At 41.6% G+C, this 24,058-nt stretch overlaps 1 protein-coding gene across 3 annotated transcripts in view; it reads right to left on the reverse strand.

Moving 5' to 3' along the window:
* The window catches only part of LOC129819364 (endothelial cell-selective adhesion molecule-like), a 60,980-nt gene that overhangs the window by 19,707 nt on the left and 17,215 nt on the right, over positions 1-24,058 (reverse strand). The window contains exons 2-3 of one of the 3 annotated variants that reach the window (XM_055875757.1): positions 5,122-6,179; positions 3,434-3,618 (exon numbers count right to left, since the gene is read on the reverse strand). The exons of 1 other annotated variant lie outside the window; for it this stretch is intronic. In XM_055875757.1, coding sequence (XP_055731732.1) covers positions 3,434-3,539 — 106 coding nt within the window. In that variant the 5' untranslated portion in view covers positions 3,540-3,618; positions 5,122-6,179. The remainder of the gene's footprint in view (positions 1-3,433; positions 3,619-5,121; positions 6,180-24,058) is intronic. One more of the 3 variants, XM_055875760.1, reaches the window with a different exon arrangement.

The raw sequence follows: 24,058 nt of genomic DNA on the forward strand, positions 1-24,058 counted from the left end.
CTTCACTATAAAAAGCATCTAGACATTCTCACATTTCTTTGAGACTAACATTTAGTTTTCAACAGCAGAGATTTGTATAAACCTTACTGTCTGTCTCTCCGACATTTGCAACATTGTTTCAATATTTCAATTTTGAAATTCGATCTCCGGCTGTCCCATAGGCGGCAGCGTAGCCTAGTGGTTAAAGCATTGGACTAGTAACCGAAAGGTTGCAAGTTCGAATCCCCAAGCTGACAAGGTACAAATCTGTCATTCTGCCCCTGAACAAGGCAGTTAACCCACTGTTCCTAGGCCGTCATTGAAAATAAGCATTTGTTCTTAACTGACTTGCCTAGTTAAATAAAACAATTGTGATGAACGTGTCGGGATGAGAGACAGGCATGAGGCTTTTCTCAGCCAGTCGAAATCATGAATCAGCATCATATTTATGGATACATATACAAGAAACTATCAATAGAAAAAAAACAGGTAAAACAAAACTAAGTGAAGCTAGTTTGCAGTCTTTCCAGCTTCAGCTTGAAGCGATTGTGTTGTTGGTTAGCTCTTCTGAACAACAGTGTCCTGATGAGAGAGAGCTCATTTTCTATGACAGGTGACATCACACATCATTAGCTCATTGTTATGGATGTATCCATATAAATGTGCACTAGAAAACAGCTTAAGCAAATGCAGGTACTTTGTTGTTTTTCTGGCTGCACTGTTTGACGTGACTATAAGTTAGCTGTAGTTGGGCTAGCTAGCAAGCAAGGGATAAGAACTTTGCCAGCCAGTATGCCAATAGAACGAACGCCAGGGCCGCATCTCTGGCAGCTGAACCGATAGAACAAACGACCAGCTGGCTTGGGTAGCAACCATAGATCTGTGTCAGGACTAGATCTTGTAGAAGGATGAAATAGTATGAATAAATTAATCAAAATAACTTTGAATGAAAATATGTCAATCATTATTTGAATAGGTTGGTAACCCATTGTATACCAGTGATAATGGCTTCGAAGCCGGTGTCGACTTAGTCTCGGGCCTAACAACACCCGTGCCAATACAGTTGAAGTCGGAAGTTTACATACACTTAGGTTGGAGTCATTAGAACTCGTTTTTCAACCACTCCACAAATGTCTTGTTAACAAACTATAGTTTTGGCAAGTCAGTTAGGACCTCTACTTTGCATGACACAAGTAATTTTTCCAACAATTGTTAACAGACAGATTATTTCACGTATAACTCACTGTGTCACAATTCCAGTGAGTCAGAAGTTTACATACACTAAGTTGACTGTGCCTTTAAACAGCATGGAAAATTACAGAAAATGATGTAATGGCTTTAGAAGCTTCTGATAGGCCAATAGACATAATTGGAGGTGTAGCTGTGGGTGTATTTCAAGGCCTACCTTCAAACTCAGTGCCTCTTTGCTTGACATCATGGGAAAATCAAAAGAAAATCAGCCAAGCCTTCCACAAGTCTGGTTCATCCTTGGGAGCAATTTCGGTCTCCAAGAGATGAACGTACTTTGGTGTGAAAAGTGAAAATCAATCCCAGAACAACAGCAAAGGACCATGTGAAGATGCTGGAGGAAACGGGTACAAAAGTATCTATATCCACAGTAAAGCGAGTCCTATATCGACATAACCTGAAAGGCGGCTCAGTAAGGAAGAAGCCACTGCTCCAAAACGTCCATTAAAAAGCCAGACTACGGTTTGCAACTGCACATGGGGACAAAGATCGTACTTTTTGGAGAAATGTCCTCTGGTCTTATGAAACAAAAATAGAACTGTTTGTCCATAATGACCATTGTATTGCTTGGAGGAAAAAGGGGGAGGCTTGCAAGCCATAGAACACCATCCCAACCGTGAAGCATGGGTTGTGGCAGCATCATGTTGTGGGAGTGCTTTGCTGCAGGAGGGACTGGTGCATTTCACAAAATAGATGACATCATGAGGTTGGAAAATTATGTGGATATATTGAAACAACATCTCAAGACATCAGTCGGGAAGTTAAAGCTTGTTCGCAAATGGGTCTTCCAAATGGACAAAGACCCCAAGCATACTTCCAAAGCTGTGGCAAAATGGCTTAAGGACAACAAAGTCAAGGTATTGGAGTGGTCATCACATAGCCCTGACCTCAATCCTATAGAAAATGTGTGGGCAGAACTGAAAAAGTGTGTGCGAGCAAGGAGGCCGACAAACTGGACTCAGTTACACCAGCTCTGTCAGTAGGAATGGGCCAAAATCCCCCCTACTTATTGTGGGAAGCGTGTGGAAGGCTACCCGAAACATATGACCCAAGTTAAACAATTTAAAAAGGCAATGCTACCAAATACTAATTGAGAATATGTAAACTTCTGACCCACTGGGAATGTGATGAAAGAAATAAAAGCTGAAATAAATCATTCTCTACTATTATTCTGATATTTCACATTCTTAAAATATAGTGGTGATCCTAACTGACCTAAAACAGGGAATTTTTACTAGGATTAAATGTCAGGAATTGTGAAAAACTGAGTTTACTTACACATTAGCCAAATTAATTCAGACTTCCAATTGTATATCCTCCAAACACCAGCTTCTCGGGCATTATCACTTAAATAATGCACGCTATAAAATGCCCTTCAAGCCAATCAGAGACAAGTATTAAACAATGCCATGGTATGAAGTGTTGCTCTGATTTCCTGTATGGGTCAGTAATAATAATAATAAAAATAATAATAATAATGTGCTGAAATAATCACATTTATATCAGATGGAAGAGATGCCCTTCAAATTCATTTGTTGTTTCTTTTGGGTAATAATGTAATATCCTTGTCTTTCAATAAAATTACATTTCCAATTTTAAAGAGCTATGTGTAATCTTCCTTCATCTCTCAATCGGGTCCATCACTGCATGCCGTGTGTTTGCGTGCATTTTGTGTCTGCTAGTGTGTGTAACTATCACATGGGAGTGTGTAAGCTTGTCAGGGTGCGTCTGTGAAGTGTCCATGTCATACGAAATGTGACGTGTGTATAGGTCTTGTCTGATGTTCCATGTTCCCACTCCGAAATTATTTAAATAATTTGTTATTTTAGCCCTACTCTAAAGTAGTGTTATCAGAACACATGAGGATACCAGTAGGTCATTTCTGGTGTTATTTTGATTATTCATTAGAATAAACCCCTAACCTTAATCTCACAAACATGCATGCACACACGCTTACAAGCATACATTCACAACTGCACACACACCTTTTTAAAAGAAGCCATCTTTCATGATCTGACATGATCAAAATACCTTGAAAACACCTTGAAGGGTTAGTTGTTGTAAGATGCCCAATCACCCAAGCAGGACCCGATCACCATCACAGTCATCCTAACCTAATGTAGCAGGTGTAAAAGAAACACCTGAGCGAAGTTCCCAAATCTAGTTTTCACCGGAAAAGGAAGCTAGGTTGAAGATAGCTGTATACCTAAAAACCGGATGCATGCGGTTGTTGGCAAAGCCGCTAAGGATGTCATCACCCCAGTCCACTGCCTGTTCTGATTGAGTGGAGATTTACTCAATAAAAACCACATGGCCAGAGAGACTGCAATGTCTCCAAATAACCAGGTGGGGGAAGCAGATAACCAGCACCTGCCACTGAGCACCAATGAGCTGAAACAACAGTGATAGAAGATCAGTACCTTCATGCAAATATAATTTGAATCTCTATTCCACAGTAGTACAGTTTAGTAGTAGTACAGTAGTACAGTTTCTTAACATACCCATCACCGGTAATCTTCCTGGGTTCATATACAAACACAATACAACCAGGGATGTAGTGGTAAAAACATAGGTGAATAAACCCTGAGCACCATGGGTATAAAAGTGTGTAGGTAATGCAAAAGAACAAGAATGTACAGTAGCATAATAGGTAATAATAATAGCATAATAACTGAGTTCCCTCCAGAAACAATATAAATATAAAGGGAATGTATAGGATTAATACAGAGCACCCTTTAAAAACAACCCATTCACTAACGATAATGCTAAACTTTCATTGCTTTCACAGACGAAAAAAAACACATCAAGGGTTGAACTGTGAGGAGCAAATGCGCCGAGTGGAGTCAGTGTTTACATTCATGATTACAGGGTGTATGTGTGTTTAATGCATGTTTACTATAATTAGCAAAGCTGACAGTCTAATGAATGCCATTTGCCCCCTCTTGTGAGACAGTGTGTGTGTCTCCTCTCTCTGAGTCATTAGGCAACAAGCTCCCTCTCTCCACTCTCATCCCTCCATCCTTGCTAAGACGCCTCAGTAAGGGGGGAATACAGCAGCAGAGGGATGTGCAAAGGGCGGGGGGGGGGGGTAGATTGGAGTCTACAGCGGCCCGCTGTCATTAAGCAGAGAAGCTCTCCTCCGTCCCATTTTTAAGTCGCCTCTCTCTCCTCATGTAGCCTCTCTCGCTCCCTACCCCAAGAAGGGTCTTTGCTGGCCTAATGCCTTTCTTCTTTGAGACAAATCTACCCCACCCCATCGCTGCTGCTGTACCTTCACACAGGTGTTGTTGGGGGTAGGGCTCCTGGCCTTAGAAACTACAGGTTCAGAAGCCAGTGTGTGTGTGTGTCTGCATGTGCTGGTCTATGACACAGCTCCATGGGTAAGGCGAGCTGCTTGGCAGTGATAATGATGAAAGGTGAGAGGTCCTGCTACTTGCTGCTGCTTAGACAGACTGGAGTCCGGTGTCAGACACCCAGCGGGGTGCATTCTCCGACAAAACTACTGTATCTAACACACCATCCCTCTAATTTACTACAAACTTTCACTCTTCACATTACTGCTACCTTGGTCATATTCAAGATGTAGCAAAACATAAATGAAAACAAGTGTGTCTTAAGTTTGAGTTGTATCTTTGTTTGTCAATGTTCTACCATGTGGTGTATATGGAATACGACCTTGTTGGCTTTTAAAACAGTAAGCATTGGATGTATTTTAAAATGACCCAACTGGATGTAATAAATGGAGGATAGTAAAATTGGAGGATAGTAAAATCAGAAAGAAAATGAAAACGAGAGAAACCGGAATAAAGCGAGAGACAGTGAAAGAGAGACAGAGGATAGTAAATCTGAGTGAAATTAAGACAGGTGAAGATAAGGCGAAGTTGAGAAGCTCACCAGACGAAAGATCAAGAAAAATCTTGCTCGTCAATGGATACTCGACTGCCTGCACATCCTCTTGAGATTTCAGTCAATTTTTCTCCAACAACGTTCTCGTTGAGAAACTATAGCCTTCTTGACCAAGGATGACTTTTTGGACCTGAATGCCAAAACATTCAAGATATAAAAAGGTAAATAAAAGTACCTATTTTGCTTTCCCCACCATATTACAACCACATATTACATCAACACTGAAAAAAATGTACGGTGAGATTGAAATCATTTAAAAGCTTACAAACAGGGTTGTCAAACTGTTTTCTAATAAAAAGTATGTTTTTATCCTTAATCGTCAATTATATAAAAACGCCAATGTTTTTTCATATTCACATATGTTGTAGCTTAGACCTTATTTTACATCAGAGGTTTTTGTGTTGTGACTGCCATCAGTTGAGACAGAACATGCTCTTGAATACAGGGTGGGTGTCATGTTTTGGCTGATAAATGTACTAAAATGAAAACGTCGACATTCAAATGGTACCACAAAGATGGTTGGATGTCCACACATCAGAGAACGTTGACTTGAATGGAAATGTTGTTTTAAATTATACTATCAATCCTCCATAGGAAACATCAATATATAGAACAGACATTACCATTTAAAGTTGACATTCGACAGCGGGTGGACCAAAAGCCTTCTTCGTGGCAGTAATTAGAAGTTAAAATGTCAATTCAATTTAAATGTCAAAGGTGTACCAGCTAAATTGCAGTGGTCTGAAGGGATAGGTCAATTCTATTTCTATGATTGAAATGACACCCACCCTGTGTTCAAGAGCATGCCGTCTCAACCAATGGTGGGCACAACAATAACTCAGATGTAAAATAGGGTCTAAGCTACAACATTTGTGACTATCTTTTTTTTGTTGAGATGTGTTTAGATAATTGAAGTTAAAATGTAATATTTTTTATACATAAACATTTATTTTAAGAAATGTAAAAAATAAAAAAATAAAAAGTTTGTCAGTTTTGAAATGATAAACTCGATTACTTATCTTTTTCAGTGATGAAGAAATGGATGTCTGAAATGGTATACAAAAAACATGGGTCAACTTTGAGCACCTCCATCTCCTGAATGTTGTCGCTTTCTGACCATTTCCTCCATGGGCAAGTACTGCATGTATAGAAAGTTTTGTTTAAATCAAAAAGGATGCTGTCAAAAAGTCATTGAATTCATATGGGTTACGCATCTGTGCTCGAAGTTCTTTAATCCGCTCACATTCCTAGATGGATCAGCTTATAATATTGCGTCATAACTGATGGCAGCAAGATTGAATATCAGTCAGTATGGATGAAAAAAATGAATAAACATTTTTTACGTGAAATGTGATATGACGTGTGTGTGGGGAGGGAAGTAACATTAGAGTCTGACTTAACAAATCATTAATTTCAGCTCCTTGTGGCTGCGAGGGGTTATCATCATCATCATCCATCTCCACACAGACAGTCTGGGTAATTAGTATGAATCGAGCACTTGCAGTTACACAGAGGCTTACAGTAGTAGATTGTCACGTTCCTGACCTATTTCTGTTAGTTTGTTGTATGTGTTAGTTGGTCAGGACGTGAGTTTGCGTGGGTATTCTATGTTTTCTGTTTCTATGTTGGTTTAGGGTTGCCTGGTATGGCTCTCAATTAGAGGCAGGTGTTTGGCGTTTCCTCTAATTGAGTCATATTTAGGTAGGTTGTTTCACAGTGTTCGTTGTGGGTGGTTGTCTCCTGTGTTAGTGTTTGTTGCACCATACGGGACTGTTTCGTGCGTTCTTCGTTTTATGTAGTCATTTTTCCTGTTGTGCGTTCTTCGTGTTTTATGTAAGTTCGTATGTTCAGGTTTGTCTACATTTGTTTTGTTATTTTGTTAATTTCAAGTGGTTTCGTTTCGTGTTTTTCCCGTCTTGTTTAATTAAAATTATGTCATTTCAAAACGCTGCGCCTTGGTTCAATCCATGCTCCTCCTCTTCGGATGAAGAGGAAGAGGAGTACCGTTACATAGATACAGTTGAAGTCGGAAGTTTACATACACCTTAGCCAAATACATTTAAACTCAGTTTCACAATTCCTGACATTTAATCCAAGTAAAGATTCCCTCTTAAGTCAGTTAGGATCACCACTATTTTGAGAAGGTGAAATGTCAGAATAATAGTAGAGAGAATTATTTATTTCAGCTTTTATTTCTTTCATCACATTCCCAGTGGGCCAGACGTTTACACACACACTCAATTAGTATTTGGTAGCATTGCCTTTAAATTGTTTAACTTGGGTCAAACGTTTCAGGTAGCCTTCCACAATAAGTTGGGTGAATTTTGGCCCATTCAACCTGACAGAGCTGGTGTAACTGAGTCAGGTTTGTATGCCTCCTTGCTCGCACACACCTTTTCAGTTCTGCCCACACATTTTCTATAGGATTGAGGTCAGGGCTTTGTGATGGCCACTCCAATACATTGACTTTGTTGCCCTTATGCCATTTTTCATTTTTTCATTGTCCATTTGGAAGACCCATTCTTTAACCCATTCTTTAACTTCCTGACTGATATCTTGAGATGTTGTTTCAATATATCCACATAATGTTCCTACCTCATGATGCCATCTATTTTGTGAAGTCCACCAGTCCCTCTTGCAGCAAAGCACCCCCACAACATGATACTGCCACCCCGTGCTTCACGGTTGGAATGGTGTTCTACGGCTTGCAAGCCTCCCCCTTTTTCCTCCAAACATAATGATGGTCGTTATGGCCAAACTGGTCTGATGAAACAAAAACAGAACTGAGGACATTTCTCCATGTGCAGTTGCAAACCGTAGTCTGGCTTTTTTATGGCGGTTTTGGAGCAGTGGCTTCTTCCTTGCTGAGCGGCCTTTCAGGTTATGTCGATATAGGACTCATTTTACTGTGGATATAGTTTTGTTCCTGTTTCCTCCAGCATCTTCACAAGGTCCTTTACTGTTGTTCTGGGATTGATTTGCACTTTTCGCACCAAAGTACGTTCATCTCTAAGAGACAGAACGCGTCTCCTTCCTGAGCGGTATGACGGCAGCGTGGTCCCATGGTGTTTATACTTGTGTACTATTGTTTGTACAGATGAACGTGGTACCTTCAGGTATGTGGAAATTGCTCCCAAGGATGAACCAGACTTGTGGCCTCAATTGATTTCTTTTGATTTTCCCATGATGTCAAGCAAAGAGGCACTGAGTTTGAAGGTAGGCCTGGAAATACATCCACAGGTACACCTCCAATTGACTCAAATGATGTCAAGTAGCCTAACAGAAGCTTCTAAAGCCATGACATAATTTTCTGGAATTTCCTAATCTGTTTAAAAGGCACAGTCAACTTAGTGAATGTAAACTTCTGACCCACTGGAATTGTGATAGTGAATTAGAAGTGAAATAATATGTAAACAATTGTTGGAAAAATGACTTGTGTCATGCACAAGGTAGATGTCCTAACTGACTTGCCAAAACTATAGTTTGTTAAAAAGACATTTGTAGTGGTTGAAAAATGAGTGTATGTAAACTTAGGACTTCAGGTACTGAGACGTGTATGGGTTAGGTTACACACAATGGGAAACATTTTCAAGGGGACTGTATACTTGCTACAGGTACATGGGATGAGGGTGCATGTGTGCGTGTCTGTGTAGTACGTATGTGTCCAGTGATGACATGAATTGGTAATGTGAGAGAACCTGCATTTGTCGAGTGTCAGAGCTAGAGGGTCTTGAGTGGTTTTAAGTGTGGGCAAACCTGTCCTATTGTGTGACAATGAGAGAGAGGTTTGTGAGCATGCGTGACGTGTGTGTGTGTGGGCGATTGTGAGTGTGCAGGAGGACACTCCGATCCCGGTGGCATACTGAGCCTGTCTGCTCCCTTTGGGACAGCAGAGTGCGTCTGTGTCTAGCTCATGTAAGCATGCCTAATTTACAGGAAGGGCTGTAGCTAGGCCTGGTTTACTCCCTCCCAAATCCTACCAGTAGATAAAGCTGTAGCTGGCTCTTTGATGGAGGTGCTGGTTTATATAGCGTCCCTTCAAGCTAAAAGCTAAAGCTCAGTGAAGGGAGGCACCCATTTCACTTCCTCACCCGCCTCATCAACAGCTCAAAGTTAAGAGATGGAGTCACATTGTAGGAATGTCCCATCCATGTCTCTGTAAGATGATGATGAAGATAACTGGAGGAAGTTATTTTAGAGCCTGTATGAAATATGAAAGCCCTAAGCGCTAGTGTTTGATGAGAAGAAATGTACTTTCAAAAGATCTTATCTTACGCCGGTCATCGCGATTACAATTGTCCCCAACTGCAGGGGAATATCGATAGAAATCAAAGCGAAAGATGAATGCACACGCACATCAGAGAGGAAAAAAAGTGGGATACTTTTGAAGAAATCTTCTGAAGATGATTCAATGCGCTATAAAGAGAGAGAGGCACATCGACTCATGACGATGGGCGTAGTATCGCAATTCCCAATTATCACGGAGAAAAATCACGAAACAGGCTCCAGGGAAAAGTCACCCAGTCACACCGGGGTCATATTTATCAGGCACCAAACAGAAGGAAATTGACAGAAAAAGCGAGGGGCTACCTGGACTTATCCAATAAGAAATATAAATGTTCTTTTTTCATTGCAAATGTTTTCCATTGCATGCCCTAATGACTATGCCCCAGATAGTGCTAAGATTTCCACACCATGATCCTCTAAGGGCTGAAACATAAAACTCACTGGCACCAAAATATTATCTGTACATACAGTCTGAGCAACTTTGTGGTACGGTCTACATTTATCAGAATCAGGGAATCCAAGAGAAGATGAATGGCACAAGGACTGACAGACTGGTGGATTGATGGAGTTTTGGGGTGATGCTAAACCATGCAGAAGTGAGAGCAGCAATCAATCTACAGTAGCCCGTCCAAACACTTTACCCTGACTCACGCACACCACCTCATCAACCAAGTGTGAGACGACTGGAATTTTGGAGCCGCACAGACACAGCTCTCGGCAACAGACATTGAAGACTTGCTCATCATCTGATAAGCCTCTGTCGTTCCCAGCCCCGTCTTCCAGTATAATGAAAAGAAACAGCGGACTTGAGAAAAACGTGCCGGCCCTATCTCGCCGAAACAGTTTCTCCTCCTGCTCCCTCCTTGGCTCATCTATATAGCCTCGAGACAGAAGAAAAACATTTCAGTTTAATTGCAGGGGTGAGGACATTGTGTGTGTGCTTCTTGCATGTGTCTGCTAGTGTGTGTACAAATGTATGTGTGTTTGTGCGTAGTGAGAGTGTGTCTACATTTAAGTGCGGGTGTGTGGGTGTACACTTCTGTGTGATTACGTGCGCGTGTTCATGCCGGCGTGTGTTCGTAGTGTGTATGTGTAGCGGGCCTGGGCCTTGGTGGTGATGTGCGGGACTGATAAAGACCGAGAGAGGCTGAGCCTGGAGGAGCTCGGAGCACAGAGACGTTGAGATTAATTGAAGCGGTAATGACAGCTTTGAGTTGGATCTGATTGGGGTGGTCTTTAGGGGGACTGACAGTGAGACACAGGGTATTACTAAGCGCTTGTAATGATGTGTATTGGCGGAGGGAAATCAAGAATAGACTACCGAAGCATACGGGTCTTCTTATAGAGATGGCTATGAAGGCTTTTTGTTATCTAATAGGCTATATTCATCCGATGACAGTAACAAGTATGATGGTGTGGAAGCAACACCTTTCCATTCCAATAGAAGACCACACAGTAAACCTTTTCACATGATCGTGTCACTAATTAGGAACATTTACAAGAAACATTGCTTTTGCTAAGACCCGATAGAAGAGTATTAAGTTCAGAGAGAAGTGTTTTGAGTGCTACAGATCTATTGCAAAGCACAGATTCAGCATCCTCTACACAGGGTCAAAATCAAAGAACCACCCCCTCCACCCCACACACTTCCTTTACATTGTGCAGACAGGAAAAACCTGGGCCTGCTGATAGAGAGCTCAGGATCGGGCGGTGCTCCAGAATTAGCGGGGTCTGGCACAGAAGCGCGGGTCAAACAGGAAGTGACAGACAGGAAGTCAGCTAGAGTCACACACCGCCGTGGACACCTGGGCTTCAAAAACAGGCATTCTGGAAGAAGACTTAAACTCGAGACCTCCGGTAACTTACTTCAAATTTACTCTACAATCACAGGCTGTGTTGTCATACTGTACCATGACAGGGTCAAATGTATCTTGCACTGATTCATGTAGGAACTGGGGGAGATGGTAGCACTGTAAAAGGTATAATAAATATTATGGTACATTAATGAAATGCCGGCTCGGCACACTACTTATAGAACTAATTCATATTTGACCTGTAACTACCTTTTGATTGGATTTGTTGTAAAGAACCGACAACATCTATGACTAAAAACCTGTGGCTTACTCAAAATGTAAATAACAGAACACAATACACACTCATGTCGAACACTGTAGTGTATAATCCATCCATTCATAACAACACACAAGGTAGGCAGACAACCTAAACTACACCCCATGAAGCCCATGTGCTTTATCTTGAGACAAGCCGCCAGTCTATGGTGATGAAAAGTGACCTGGTGTCGTAAGGTGATGGATTGGAGCGCCACCACAGCGCCATCTGATCTGCCCAGGGATCCCATCTGACAGACAGCTGGGGAAATCAATCTGCATAATACTGAAAGGTGGCAGTTGACACAATCCTCCTAGGACACGTTGGATTACAGCCATGACGAATTCTCCCCTCCCCCTCAGATTATTTCTCTCCCCCCTGCCCTTGTCTGATGGGAAGGAGGCACCGCATGAACATGTCTCTGAGCCGTGACATATTAACCCGCCTGCCTTCAATATCTGATTCTAGTGAGAGAGAGCGAGGTGTCTGCGTGCGAGAGACGTGTGTGTCTGTACCTTTCCATGTGTGCGCATGTGTGTCTGATCATTTTTCAATTTTGACCAAACTCTGGCTGGCATCATCTGGCAGGTGTAGTCAAGGCTGTTATGGTTCTTTGTTGTAGTTTGGTGTCAGGATCAAAGCAGTAACTAGGAAAGTGGATTGTGTCTTGAGGTGTGTGATGGTGATAGAGGATTTATGGGGGAGAGGAGTAGGGTTAAGGTGGAGATGGAAAGGGTTACATTTGGTAGGGATGCAGTAGAATGTTTTATTTGTATTATGTTCGAGGGAAAGGGGCTGTTCAATGGAATATATGACGGAATATATTCAACTAAATGTGTCTTCCACATTTGTGTCAATGTAGATGTGGTTACTGAAAGCCTACCATTTAAATGGAGTTCCAAAGTCAGCCCAAAATCTCAATCCAACCTCTGGTTAGAAGTGTCCAGTGAGAGTTCAGTAGTGGGTAGAGGGGGACAGCGGAGAGAAGTCTTTAGAGAGCGGGGACTATCGTGATAAAAATGGCCAGCAGCAGAAGGCAGAGTCTTCGATAGGCGTGAGAGAGGTTGGCGTGTGCTAGGGGTTGGCAGGGAGGACCACTGAAACAGACCTTAGAGAGGGGGCTCAGGTGAGTCCTGTGACTGCCAGAAGAGCTCAAAGCAGGCAGGAATGTGTGAGGATTGTCCCACTGGCCTGACATCAGCATAATCACAGGCTGACCTTCAACAATTTACACTGGGACAATTCCACAATAAGGATTTATGCTGAGACTCAGATTTTTCTCTTTAAAATGTATGCCAAACTAAATTTGGCAAACATTTCAAAGTTGAACAAACCCTACAACTGCACAAGGACTAATTTGAACAATTTAAACACAATTTCACAAAAACATTTACTGGATGAACTGTGCTGATATAAAGCTTGGAAACATAATTACGGTAAAATGTATGCGACAACTTTTTCCAAAATGTAATTATCTGCTCTGAATTAAGATTCAAAGATGTCTGCAGAAAAATGGGGTGTCAGCTATGACATGACACCTTGAATTTGAAAAAAATCTATTTTGGTTATTTAACTATAGTAAGTGTAGTGGATTTACACCCGGCAACATAATTACAGTATGGGTCCCTGATCTGTACTACACAGAAATGCATTATTATGGATATGAATGTCATTCTCTTCATGGTGATGTTTACTGAATAGGTACACAAAAAATTTAGAAATATGGAATATCATCCTTTCCATATATGGGTATTATTCTACACACTGGCTATTATTCTAATAACCTCTGCCCCCAAATAAGACCAAATTTGATTGGTCCGGACCAGACTAAAATCTGAACCAATCAAAGACGTCCATGTTCCACAAGATTAGACATCACAGTAAAGTACAGTATAGTACAGTATACTGTACTCTAGTGTGTGCTTTTCTTTACTGTACTTTGTTTCACTGTACTGTGCTGTTCAAACTTGTGAAACAGACGTTTATGATTGGACCAAATCTGAACCAATCATGGCTGTCTATGTTTGTGTAACTGATGAAAGTGTGTTAGCTAGCATACACCGATGTAATGGTTACATAAGCCCACTGCTAACACAGTTGTCTTCATGTTACAGATTTTGCCATCGACAGCCATCAATATCGTTAAGCCCTGCACAACTAACATGCTGTTTCCCATTTAACAACAGGTATTTACACATGTTATATTTTATTTTTGTATTTTGTTCGCCCAGTATGAAAATGTGATGCAAGGGATTTTGCCATCGACAGACATCAATATCGTTAAGCCCTGCACAACTAACGTGCTGTTTCCCATTTAACAACAGCATTTTAGTTGTGCAGGGCTTAACGATATTGATGGCAAAATCCCTTGCATTACATTTTCATACTGGGCGAAAAAAATACAAAAATACGCTACAAAATATAACGTGTAAATACCTGTTGTTAAATGGGAAACAGCACGTTAGTTGTGCAGGGCTTAACAATATTGATGGCTGTCGATGGCAAAATCTGTAGCATGAGGACAACTGTGTTAGCAGCGGCGCTGATGTAACCATTACATCGGTGTATGCTAGCTAACACACTTATTTACAGCAATCATATGCCAAAGCACATCCCAGAAAGCCCCTCAATCCCTAACAGGTACCATATACCCACACATGTATAAAATCAGTACAGCAAACTTGTACACATTGTAAAATAGAAAACAGTATTCAGAACATGACCTTTTAAATACTGATTCTAGTAGATGTTTTCCAAGACCCCTTTTCCACCCGTTTGACTAGAAGCAAATCAAAGCCATTACCTAAGCCTCATTTTTAAGATGGAAATGGTTGAACATTTTATTTATGCCAAAAATATAGACTCTTAGCTTTCATTTGACACCCAATTCTATTAATTCACATTGGTGCTCATGGGTCATTTTATATGGAAATGACCACTGCTATACTCTTGACAGCATCTTACCTTGATTAAATCTTAAAGAAACATTAAGAATTCTGATGAGGTGTTTAATATTTAAGAGGCTTGACTTACACACCCTTGAGAAGGCGGGAGAGGGGAGATTAAATATCAAAGATAAGGGGGAGTGAGGCATTAATCTTGTTTTGACATGAATACTGATAACGGCTCACTTGAATGGCAGCAAGGACGCGGGCCTGGTGTACCAATACTAATTGAGGCTGTTCAAAATGCTAATAACGCCCATAGATGCCATCTGTGTCAGTGAAGAAACCCAGATTAAAAGTTGCAATGCCACTGGATATGTTTTCATATGAAGCTTAGGGAAAAAGAGGGGGAAAGTGACTCACAATTATGAGGCTAAATATAGACGGGCTATGGTTGTTACGATCAACCAAAATATGAAACGCCACAATCTACAGTGCAACGGAGACAGGCAGCGAATCATCATCGGGCTGGATTACATTACACTCTCTCTGAGGACTTAGCCGTTTTCCCACACCCTGTCAGATCGGTTTAGTGACACTTTCTGTAAACATACCGGCCCGGAATTCACAGAGGGATCCAAACTCTTAACCCTGGCTTACTCCAGCCCACTACAACATATACCACACACACACACAAAGATTGGTCTAATAAAAACGAACACACAGTAATTGTCAGGGGAATTGAAAATGTAAGTTACAGTTGTAATGTGTTTACCAAGGCTATGAACATCTGAGGGACCACTTGTGTAATAATACCATATTTGGAACTAAACGATCATCCTTGATAAGGTCTGGTCTCTTCCTGCCATGAAGGCGTATCTTGGGGCCTAATTGGAGAGATTGTGAGTGTCCTTGAAGAGGTCATCAGAAACAAACAGATGCCTGGAGGCTGCTTGTCCTGTCGCACGTCTTTAGAGAGACAACTCACTTCCTGGAAACTCTGGTCATGTTTCCTCTCCCAAAAGGTCATGTCCCACGAACTGGGAACTCTCCTTGTCACCCTCTATGACTGCTGCCCCCGAAGCTGGCTGAGTAGGAAATTAAAAACAAAAAAAACTAAGTTTTAAGTGAAAAGTAAGCATTGGTCTGAAGCCGAAAAAGGAAATTCACATGAGCACCAGAATGCCTACTCCACCCATGCTCTACCAAGGTTTTCCAGCACACAGCTTTGACCTACTACAGTAACTATGTTGGTTTATTGTACTTCAAACAATATGTAGGCAGGTTGCTTAGGATTCAAACCTTCTCCAAACACACCGCCACAGTTTACACCTGAAGGTGATTAACCAACATTATAATAGAGGATAACACTGCAATACAAGTCAAATACAGAATAATGACAATGGCAACATAAATAATGTAGCTATTAGTATTCATGTAATATTAACTGCTGACTTTACAAAGGGAAGTGAAAACCAGAAAGCCAAGCCAATATGGAGTAAACTGGAAAACTGTTACCAAGACAATTGAGAAAGCTCCTGGAAAATACACACATATTAAACATGTTACTTTACATTATACTGAAATAAGGCCTACTACATTACCTGTAAACAAAAGTGAGTTGTCACAAAATATATATTTTTTCCCCAAACGTACATTAATCAAATAGTAACATTTGTACATAGTACCTTCAGAAAGTATTCACACCCATTGACTTTTTCCCCATTTTGTTGTGTTACAAGCCGGAATTTAAAATTGATTAAATTTAGTTTTTTTAGTCACTGGCCAACACAAAATAGCCCATAATGTCAAAGTGAAATTATGTTAAGACATTTTTACAATTTAATAAAAATATATAAAACTAAAGTTAAGTATTTAACCCCTTTGTTATGGCAGGCACAGACAAGCTAAATCAGCTTTTACACACCATGTTCTGTCCCTAATTGCACCCATCTGATAAACAGCTAGGTAGGCAAAATAAGTTGTACTTTTTCTATAAGAGAGAGACAACTCTGTTCATGGTGCCTTCAACTCTGACTATTCTTAGTGATGGTTGTTTGACTAAACTTATAAAATACACTGCTCAAAAAAATAAAGGGAACACTTAAACAACACAATGTAACTCCAAGTCAATCACACTTCTGTGAAATCAAACTGTCCACTTAGGAAGCAACACTGATTGACAATAAATTTCACATGCTGTTGTGCAAATGGAATAGACAAAAGGTGGAAATTATAGGCAATTAGCAAGACACCCCCCAAAACAGGAGTGATTCTGCAGGTGGTGACCACAGACCACTTCTCAGTCCCTATGCTTCCTGGCTGATGTTTTGGTCACTTTTGAATGCTGGCGGTGCTCTCACTCTAGTGGTAGCATGAGACGGAGTCTACAACCCACACAAGTGGCTCAGGTAGTGCAGTTCATCCAGGATGGCACATCAATGCGAACTGTGGCAAAAAGGTTTGCTGTGTGTCAGCGTAGTACCAGGAGACAGGCCAGTACAGGAGGAGACGTGGAGGAGGCCGTAGGAGGGCAACAACCCAGCAGCAGGACCGCTACCTCCGACTTTGTGCAAGGAGGTGCACTGCCAGAGCCCTGGAAAATGACCTCCAGCAGGCCACAAATGTGCATGTGTCAGCATATGGTCTCACAAGGGGTCTGAGGATCTCATCTCGGTACCTAATGGCAGTCAGGCTACCTCTGGCGAGCACATGGAGGGCTGTGCGGCCCCACAACGAAATGCCACCCCACACCATGACTGACCCATCGCCAAACCGGTCATGCTGGAGGATGTTGCAGGCAGCAGAACGTTCTCCACGGTGTCTCCAGACTCTGTCACATGTGCTCATGTGCTCAGTGTGAACCTGCTTTCATCTGTGAAGAGCACAGGGCGCCAGTGGCGAAAGGTGAATGTCTCCCAGTGTCTGTTGGAAAGCAGACAACCAGGTTTTCCCTTTTGCCTGTGCTAGCTTCATTCTGTTACTTTTTATCAACATTTAAAAAATAAAAATACAACTCGTCCTTGCTGATGACAAGCATACCCAAAACATGATGCAGGCACCACTGTGCTTGGAAATATGAAGAGTTGTATTCCGTAATGAGTTGCATTGGATTTGTCCCAAACATAACGCTTTGTATTCAGAACAAAGTTCATTGCCAATTTTTTTGCAGTTTTACTTTACTGCCTTATTGCAAAACAGGATGCATGTTTCGGAATATTTATATTCTGTACAGGCTTCCTTTTCACTCTGTCATTTAGATTAGTATTGTGGCGTAACTGCAATGTTGTTGATCCATCCTCAGTTCTCTCCAATCAGAGACATTCAACTCTACTTCAAAGTCACCATAGGCCTCATGGTGAAATCTGTGAGAGGTTTCCTTCCTCTCCAGGAACTGAGTTAAGAAGGACGTCTGTATCTTTGTAGTGACTGTGTGTAATGAGACACCATCCAAAGTGTAATGAGTAACTTCAACATGCTCCAAGGGATATTCAATGTCTGTTTAGTTTTTTTACCCATCTTTGTGAGGCATTGGAAAACCTCCCTTGTTTTTATTGTTCTAATTCACTGCTCAACCTTACCAATAACTCTGTGTGGGGTACAGAGATGAGGCTGTCATTCAAAAATCATGTTGAACACTAGTATTGCACACAGAGTGAGTCCATGCAACTTATTATGTGATTTGTTAAGCACATTTTTACTCCAGCACTTATTTTAGGTTTGCCATAAGGGGTTGAATACTCATCGACTCAAGACAGTTCAGCTTTTCATTATAAATGAATTTGTAAATTTCTAAAAACATAACTCCACTTTGACATTATGGGGTATTATGTAGGCCAGTGACACAAAATAGCTATTTAAATCCCTCTTAAATTCAGGCTAACAACAAAATGTGGAAAAAGTCAAGGGGTGTGAATACTTTCTGAAAGTTGAATCACAACCGGCCGTGATTGGGAGTCCCATAGGATGGCTCACAATTGGCCCAGGTCGCACAATATCATATGAATTAGAGGATGTGTAGTATCATATGGCTTACTCGGTCGTACAATATCATACAAATTAGAGGACGTGTAGTATCATACGTTTTACTCGGTCATACAAATTGGATGATGTAACTTATCATACATTTTAGTCATTTAGCAAACACTCTTATCCAGAGCAACTTACAGGAGCTATTACAGTTAAGTGCCTTGCTCACAGGTACATCGACAGATTTCTTTACCTAGTCAGCCCAAGGATTCGAACCAGCAACCGTTCGGTTACTGACCCAACACTCTTAACTGCTAGGCTATCTGCCGCTTGGAGGACAAAGTATACTGCTTGTTGTGTCATAAAGGAGAATGACAAGGAGAATTTACATTGCTGGTTAGGAGAACTAACGACAAAGGTTAGGAGAATTTACGGAGCAGGCTATGTGAATTAAGTTAAGGTTAGAAAAAGGGTTTATTTGTTGCATTTGTAACATATCATACTTGATGGAGGTGCACAAATTTACCTAAAATAGTCAACGTCTGTCCAGTGAGTTCAGTCTAAGCAAGTAGCCCTTTCCTTTGTCATGACCTCATGTCAGCCCTGTAATAGCAAATACTTTGAACATCTTCCACAACGAGTAGTAAAACAAAGACTGCAAACCTGACCAGTTTTTTTTTATCCACTGTCGACAAGAACGTGGGCCGATTATTAAAGAGCCTATAAAACAAATAAATATGCTTCACATGCTCTGGACAACACATTTCCACTTGGGAGTCAAGTCTACCTGCAAGGTTTTCGGTATAGCAAGCGCTTTCCCTCTGACAAAAGTCATTTGCACAGTAATATAGCTCTAATCTTGAGAAAGCGGGTGTATTGGGCTAAAACGCGTAGTCGTCCATTTACCGGTAAGCACACAGAGTCCTTAACCCTACTGAGGACTGTGTTAAAAGGGCTTAGCTTTTCATACACAACTCTGCTGAACATTCAGAAAAAGACAAGCAAATCTGTCGAATGACTGGGATATTGGTCAGCATAGCTGCAATCAGAAGTGTAATGGCCTTTCGATGACGGGGGGGGGGGGGGGGGGGGGGGGGGGGGGTTTGCACATTAAGCGTTTTAGAGATACCCAATGGGATAGATGACATGACACTAATCCCATCTCATCGAACAACACAGCTATATTGGCTCATTGTTATGGGGATTGTTCAAAGTTAGCATTATTTAGATGAGTTTACACGGGGGGGGGGGGGGGGGGGTTGAAATCTGCTCAGTACACACAGCTCATTACAGATATACCACAGGGGAACTAAGCCTGTACTGAGTTGCTAGACCTCGGTATGGCTATGGGAGGTATGACTGGTCACTGCCATGTTCATATGCCTAGTCGGTCGGTTATCATGTCAGCCGCCAGAGGGTAAAATGAGGTGTCAGGCTACATTCTATTGTACTTTTCCAAAGGTATATTCCACCTTCAAAACACTGACTAATAGGACCCTTCAAACACATGCACATCGATTTAACTAAGTATACAATGGCAGTCTGATGCTTGTGAAATAAGCTGGATCCAGCAGTGTTGATTATTACACACACAAACACACACAGTGTGAGTCGTCATCTGCACCAGCAGGAGAGTGAGTAAGTGTTGACGCAATACGATCCCGGCCTTGAGCTGCTGTAAGACGACACGTTCCACTGAACCCTTCCACTAAGGGGTCAGTGTTACAGCAGAGAAGAAGTGTTATCATAGCTGACAATCAGTGGGAAAGAAGGGAAGCATTGGCTCAATGTGATACCTTGGACCAAATACCAAAAAAAGGAAACGCAGACGTCAATATCGACAATGACAAAATCCTCCAAAGAATGCGTGATATATCAGCCGAAGAACAATTTCCATTACATCAAAACCTGACTAGTCTGCCGAAACATGCAATTCCATGCATCAGTGGATGAAGCATCAGTGGATGGGGCTCAGCGGTCTGCATCTCAGTGCTTGAGGCGTCACTACAGACCCTGGTTCATTTCTAGGCTGTATCACAACCGGCCGTGATTGGGAGTGCCATAGGGCAGCGCACAATTGGCCCAGCTTCTTCCAGGTTAGGGTTTGGCTGGGGTAGGCCGTCATTGTAAATAAGAATTTGTTCTTAACCGACTTGCCTAGTTAAATAAAGGTTACATAAAATAAAAAGCACTTGGTTGTCAAGCTTGTGTAATAATATGAATATGTAAGCATCAGACAGTGGAGAGGTCGAAGGGGGCCAAGGCTGCATCAGGTACCCAGGTGAAAAGGTTATCATGGTTGAATCGTCAGAGGCGCCCAGCTGCTGTTGGGCTCACTGCAATCCGTCTCTGTTTCAGGGTAAGGAAGAACAGGAGGAGCTTTCGGCAGACAACTGGAAAGGAGGGTTTGCGAAGGAGGAGTGGAACGAGACAGGCACTCAGAAAACTGGAGACTTGGGATCACGTAAAGACGAACATAGGCCCTACTTTACTCCTCATACACACACGTAAACCAAGATCCCTCAGGCATACTTCCAGTGACAGTGTATAACACCCAGAGAAATCGGGGGAGCACAGAGGACGATATTGCTTTGGTGAAAGATGACTATATTCACCAAGCAAGATAAGGGGTGTGTGTGGACACAGGGATTGGTGACTCAGCTTCCCCCTCCAACACTCTCCCTGCACCCAGTCCTGTTGCACTCTTGGAGACTGGGCGATATGAGGAGCGCTGGGACCCTGCTAAGCCTGCTCGTCACGCTCTAATCCCATCAGCTTTCAAAGCCCTCCATCTCTGAAGGTACGGCCCCCAAAGACAGGCGGATCTGGTGCCAGAGGGAGAATATGACTTAGAATGATGACTTTCACTGGAAAAAAACACACACATGCATCCAAACACTGACAAACACACACACACAGAGAAAAATAAACCAAATGACAGACAACACGCCCATAGAATGAACTCACAAGCAGCCAGCAATATTAACATCTGCCAGTTAAGACAGTGTTAGAGGTTGGCATAGCATGTACAGCGAGTGATTGCGTCGCTGGAATGTCAAAATTATTTTTGAAACAGATTAAAGGTTTTACGAGAGGTAGCTAAATGGTTAATGTTCACTATGCGTCATTTCCATATAACCACAGTGTATCCCCTAGGATTTTTTACAGCAAGCTAGCCAGCTAGTTACCTTGGCGGTTTCTCAGACGATTTGAGGTTGTGGCTTGTCACTGACATTAAAAGCGTTTCTCGGCAGAAATATATATATATATATATTTTTAAAGGGGTTTGCAGTGACGGCAACGATTTAGCAGCGGCGGTGCGCTGCTGCTAAATGAATACAGGGAAAACACTGAACCATGTAGATACAAGGAATTACAAGAGGTAGCTAAATGGTGAGATTTGCGTCATTTCAGTATAACCAGGTAGGCCTACAGGTAACCCATAACTACATTAAAGTCATGTCAAACATGACATGTTCTTATAAAACTAAGGCCCAGAAGCAGATCGTACAGATCACTCCTCTCTCTGGCTGCACATATCCCTATGGGCCGCTCCATTTAAAAGATTCCTAAAGGCTAGTTTGGTCTGATTGGGGAGCCAGATAGCCAGGGAGTAGTGTTGTGCTCGGCTCCTATACAGGTACGGCCCCTCTGTTTCTAAATGAGGCCATTGTGTCCAGACCCAGCTTCTAAGAGCCTGTGGCTGCTTGCCAAAAGGCACCCTATTACCTTAGTGTACTACTTTTGGGTCAAAAGTGGTGCACTATATAGGGAATAGGGTGACATTTGGGATGCAGGTTGTGTCAGTGGGACTTGTGCTGAATGGCGAGCACGGGCAGTCTTTCTCTGGTAACACCTAGCTCCCTTCCCACAATCCCACAGGCCAATAGACAATGGAAGTAGGACTTGAGCCACCCCTGTCCCTCACCCCACTCCAACCCCCCCCCCCCCCTGACCAATTCTCTCCAAAGGCTTCTCTCTTTTCTACCCCTCTCCACAGTGGGGTATCCGGTTGCAGGAAGGATGGGTGTGGTGTTCACATTTCCTTTTCAGGTCTGTGTGACTGGAGTTTGACGGTCAAAGTTCTATAACTGACCAAATGAACAGACTGCCGTTTGGTTTCATCATCCTTTGATAAACATCTTGGCAGAATGTCATCACTTCACAGGAATACCTAATCTACCAACAAATGTATTGTGGTATTCTTTACCAGAAAAGACTGGTGAGCTGTAGGAAATGTAATTCAGAGCTGTAAGTGAATATTTAATTCCATTGCAAAAAAGATAAAGCTGAGCATTTTTATTTTATTTATTTTTTTACATTTAATCCATTTTAATAAATTTGCTGTAACAAAACAAAATGTGAAAAAAAGTCAAGGGGTCTGAATACCTTGATGGCACTGCACACATACTAATCTTGGAAAACAGCTACTTAAGTCTATTATAGATTATGGGGATATTATTTACATGCATGCTACGGCATCAACACTTGCTGGATGCTACTTATCATTGCGCACTTAGGTTTATTACGGGTGCTAGCTACAAAACTCACCACTGTGTTTTATATCATAATATGGGTTGGACTTCGCTGTCCGTCAGACGAGAACAACATGCTCTTGTGTATGTCTATAAAGCACTTCTGAATAAGCTACCTTCATTATTTATCATCACTCATCAATATTAGAATTAGAATTCCTAAAACCAGGTCTCAAGCATCGATTACACTTGAGGCCCATGCGATTTACACAGAGTTGGGTATGGCTGCCTTTTCCTGTTACGCTCCTTGCCTATAGAATAGCCTGCAGACTAAACTTAAACTTGAGACTCTTGTCCCCCTTGCTCATTTTAAATATTTATTAGAGAATTTTTATTTTTGTATTGCTTGTAACTGTTTCGGGTAATGCAAGTTCGTGCTGCTAGTAGAATAACCTATGTGTAAATGAAATCTGTTGTATTTTAAATGTTAAAATTATTATTATTTTTTTTTTTTGTATTATCTGTGATCGTTTTGTTTGTCTTGTTTAGTTTTTTAAATCATTGTACCTAAACATGTATATGCAGGGCCCAGCTGTAAAAGAGACCTTGGTCTCAGTCTGTGTTCCTTGTTGAAATAAAGGTATAATAATACAGCATATTCAGAAATGACTCAGACCCCTTGACTTTTCCACAATTTGTTTACATTAACCTTATTCAAAAATAGATTAAATAAAAAGATTTCCTCATCAAGCTACACTCATAATGACAAAGTGAAAACAGGTTTAGAAATGTTTACAAAAATAAACAGAAATACCTTACTTAAGTAAGTATTCAGAAACTTTGCTATGAGACTCAAAATTGAGCTCAGGTGCATCCTGTTTCCATTAACCATCCTTGAGATGTTTCTACAACTTGGAGTCCACCTGTGGTAAATTCAATTGATTGGAAATTATTTGGAAAGGCACACACACACACCTGTCTATATAAAGGTCCCACAGTTGACAGTGAATGTGAGAGCAAAAACCAAGCTATGAGTTCGAAGGAATTGTCTGTAGAGCTCCGAGAAAGGATTGTGTTGAGGCACAGATCTAGGGAAGGGTACCAAAACATTTCTGAAACAATGGTGCCCAAGAACACAGTGACCTCCATCCTTCTTAAATGGAAGAAGTTAGGAACCGCCAAGACTCTTCCTATAGCTGG

This window comes from Salvelinus fontinalis, chromosome 2 (genome assembly GCF_029448725.1).
Source record: "Salvelinus fontinalis isolate EN_2023a chromosome 2, ASM2944872v1, whole genome shotgun sequence".
NCBI classification, from domain to species: Eukaryota; Metazoa; Chordata; class Actinopteri; order Salmoniformes; family Salmonidae; genus Salvelinus; species Salvelinus fontinalis.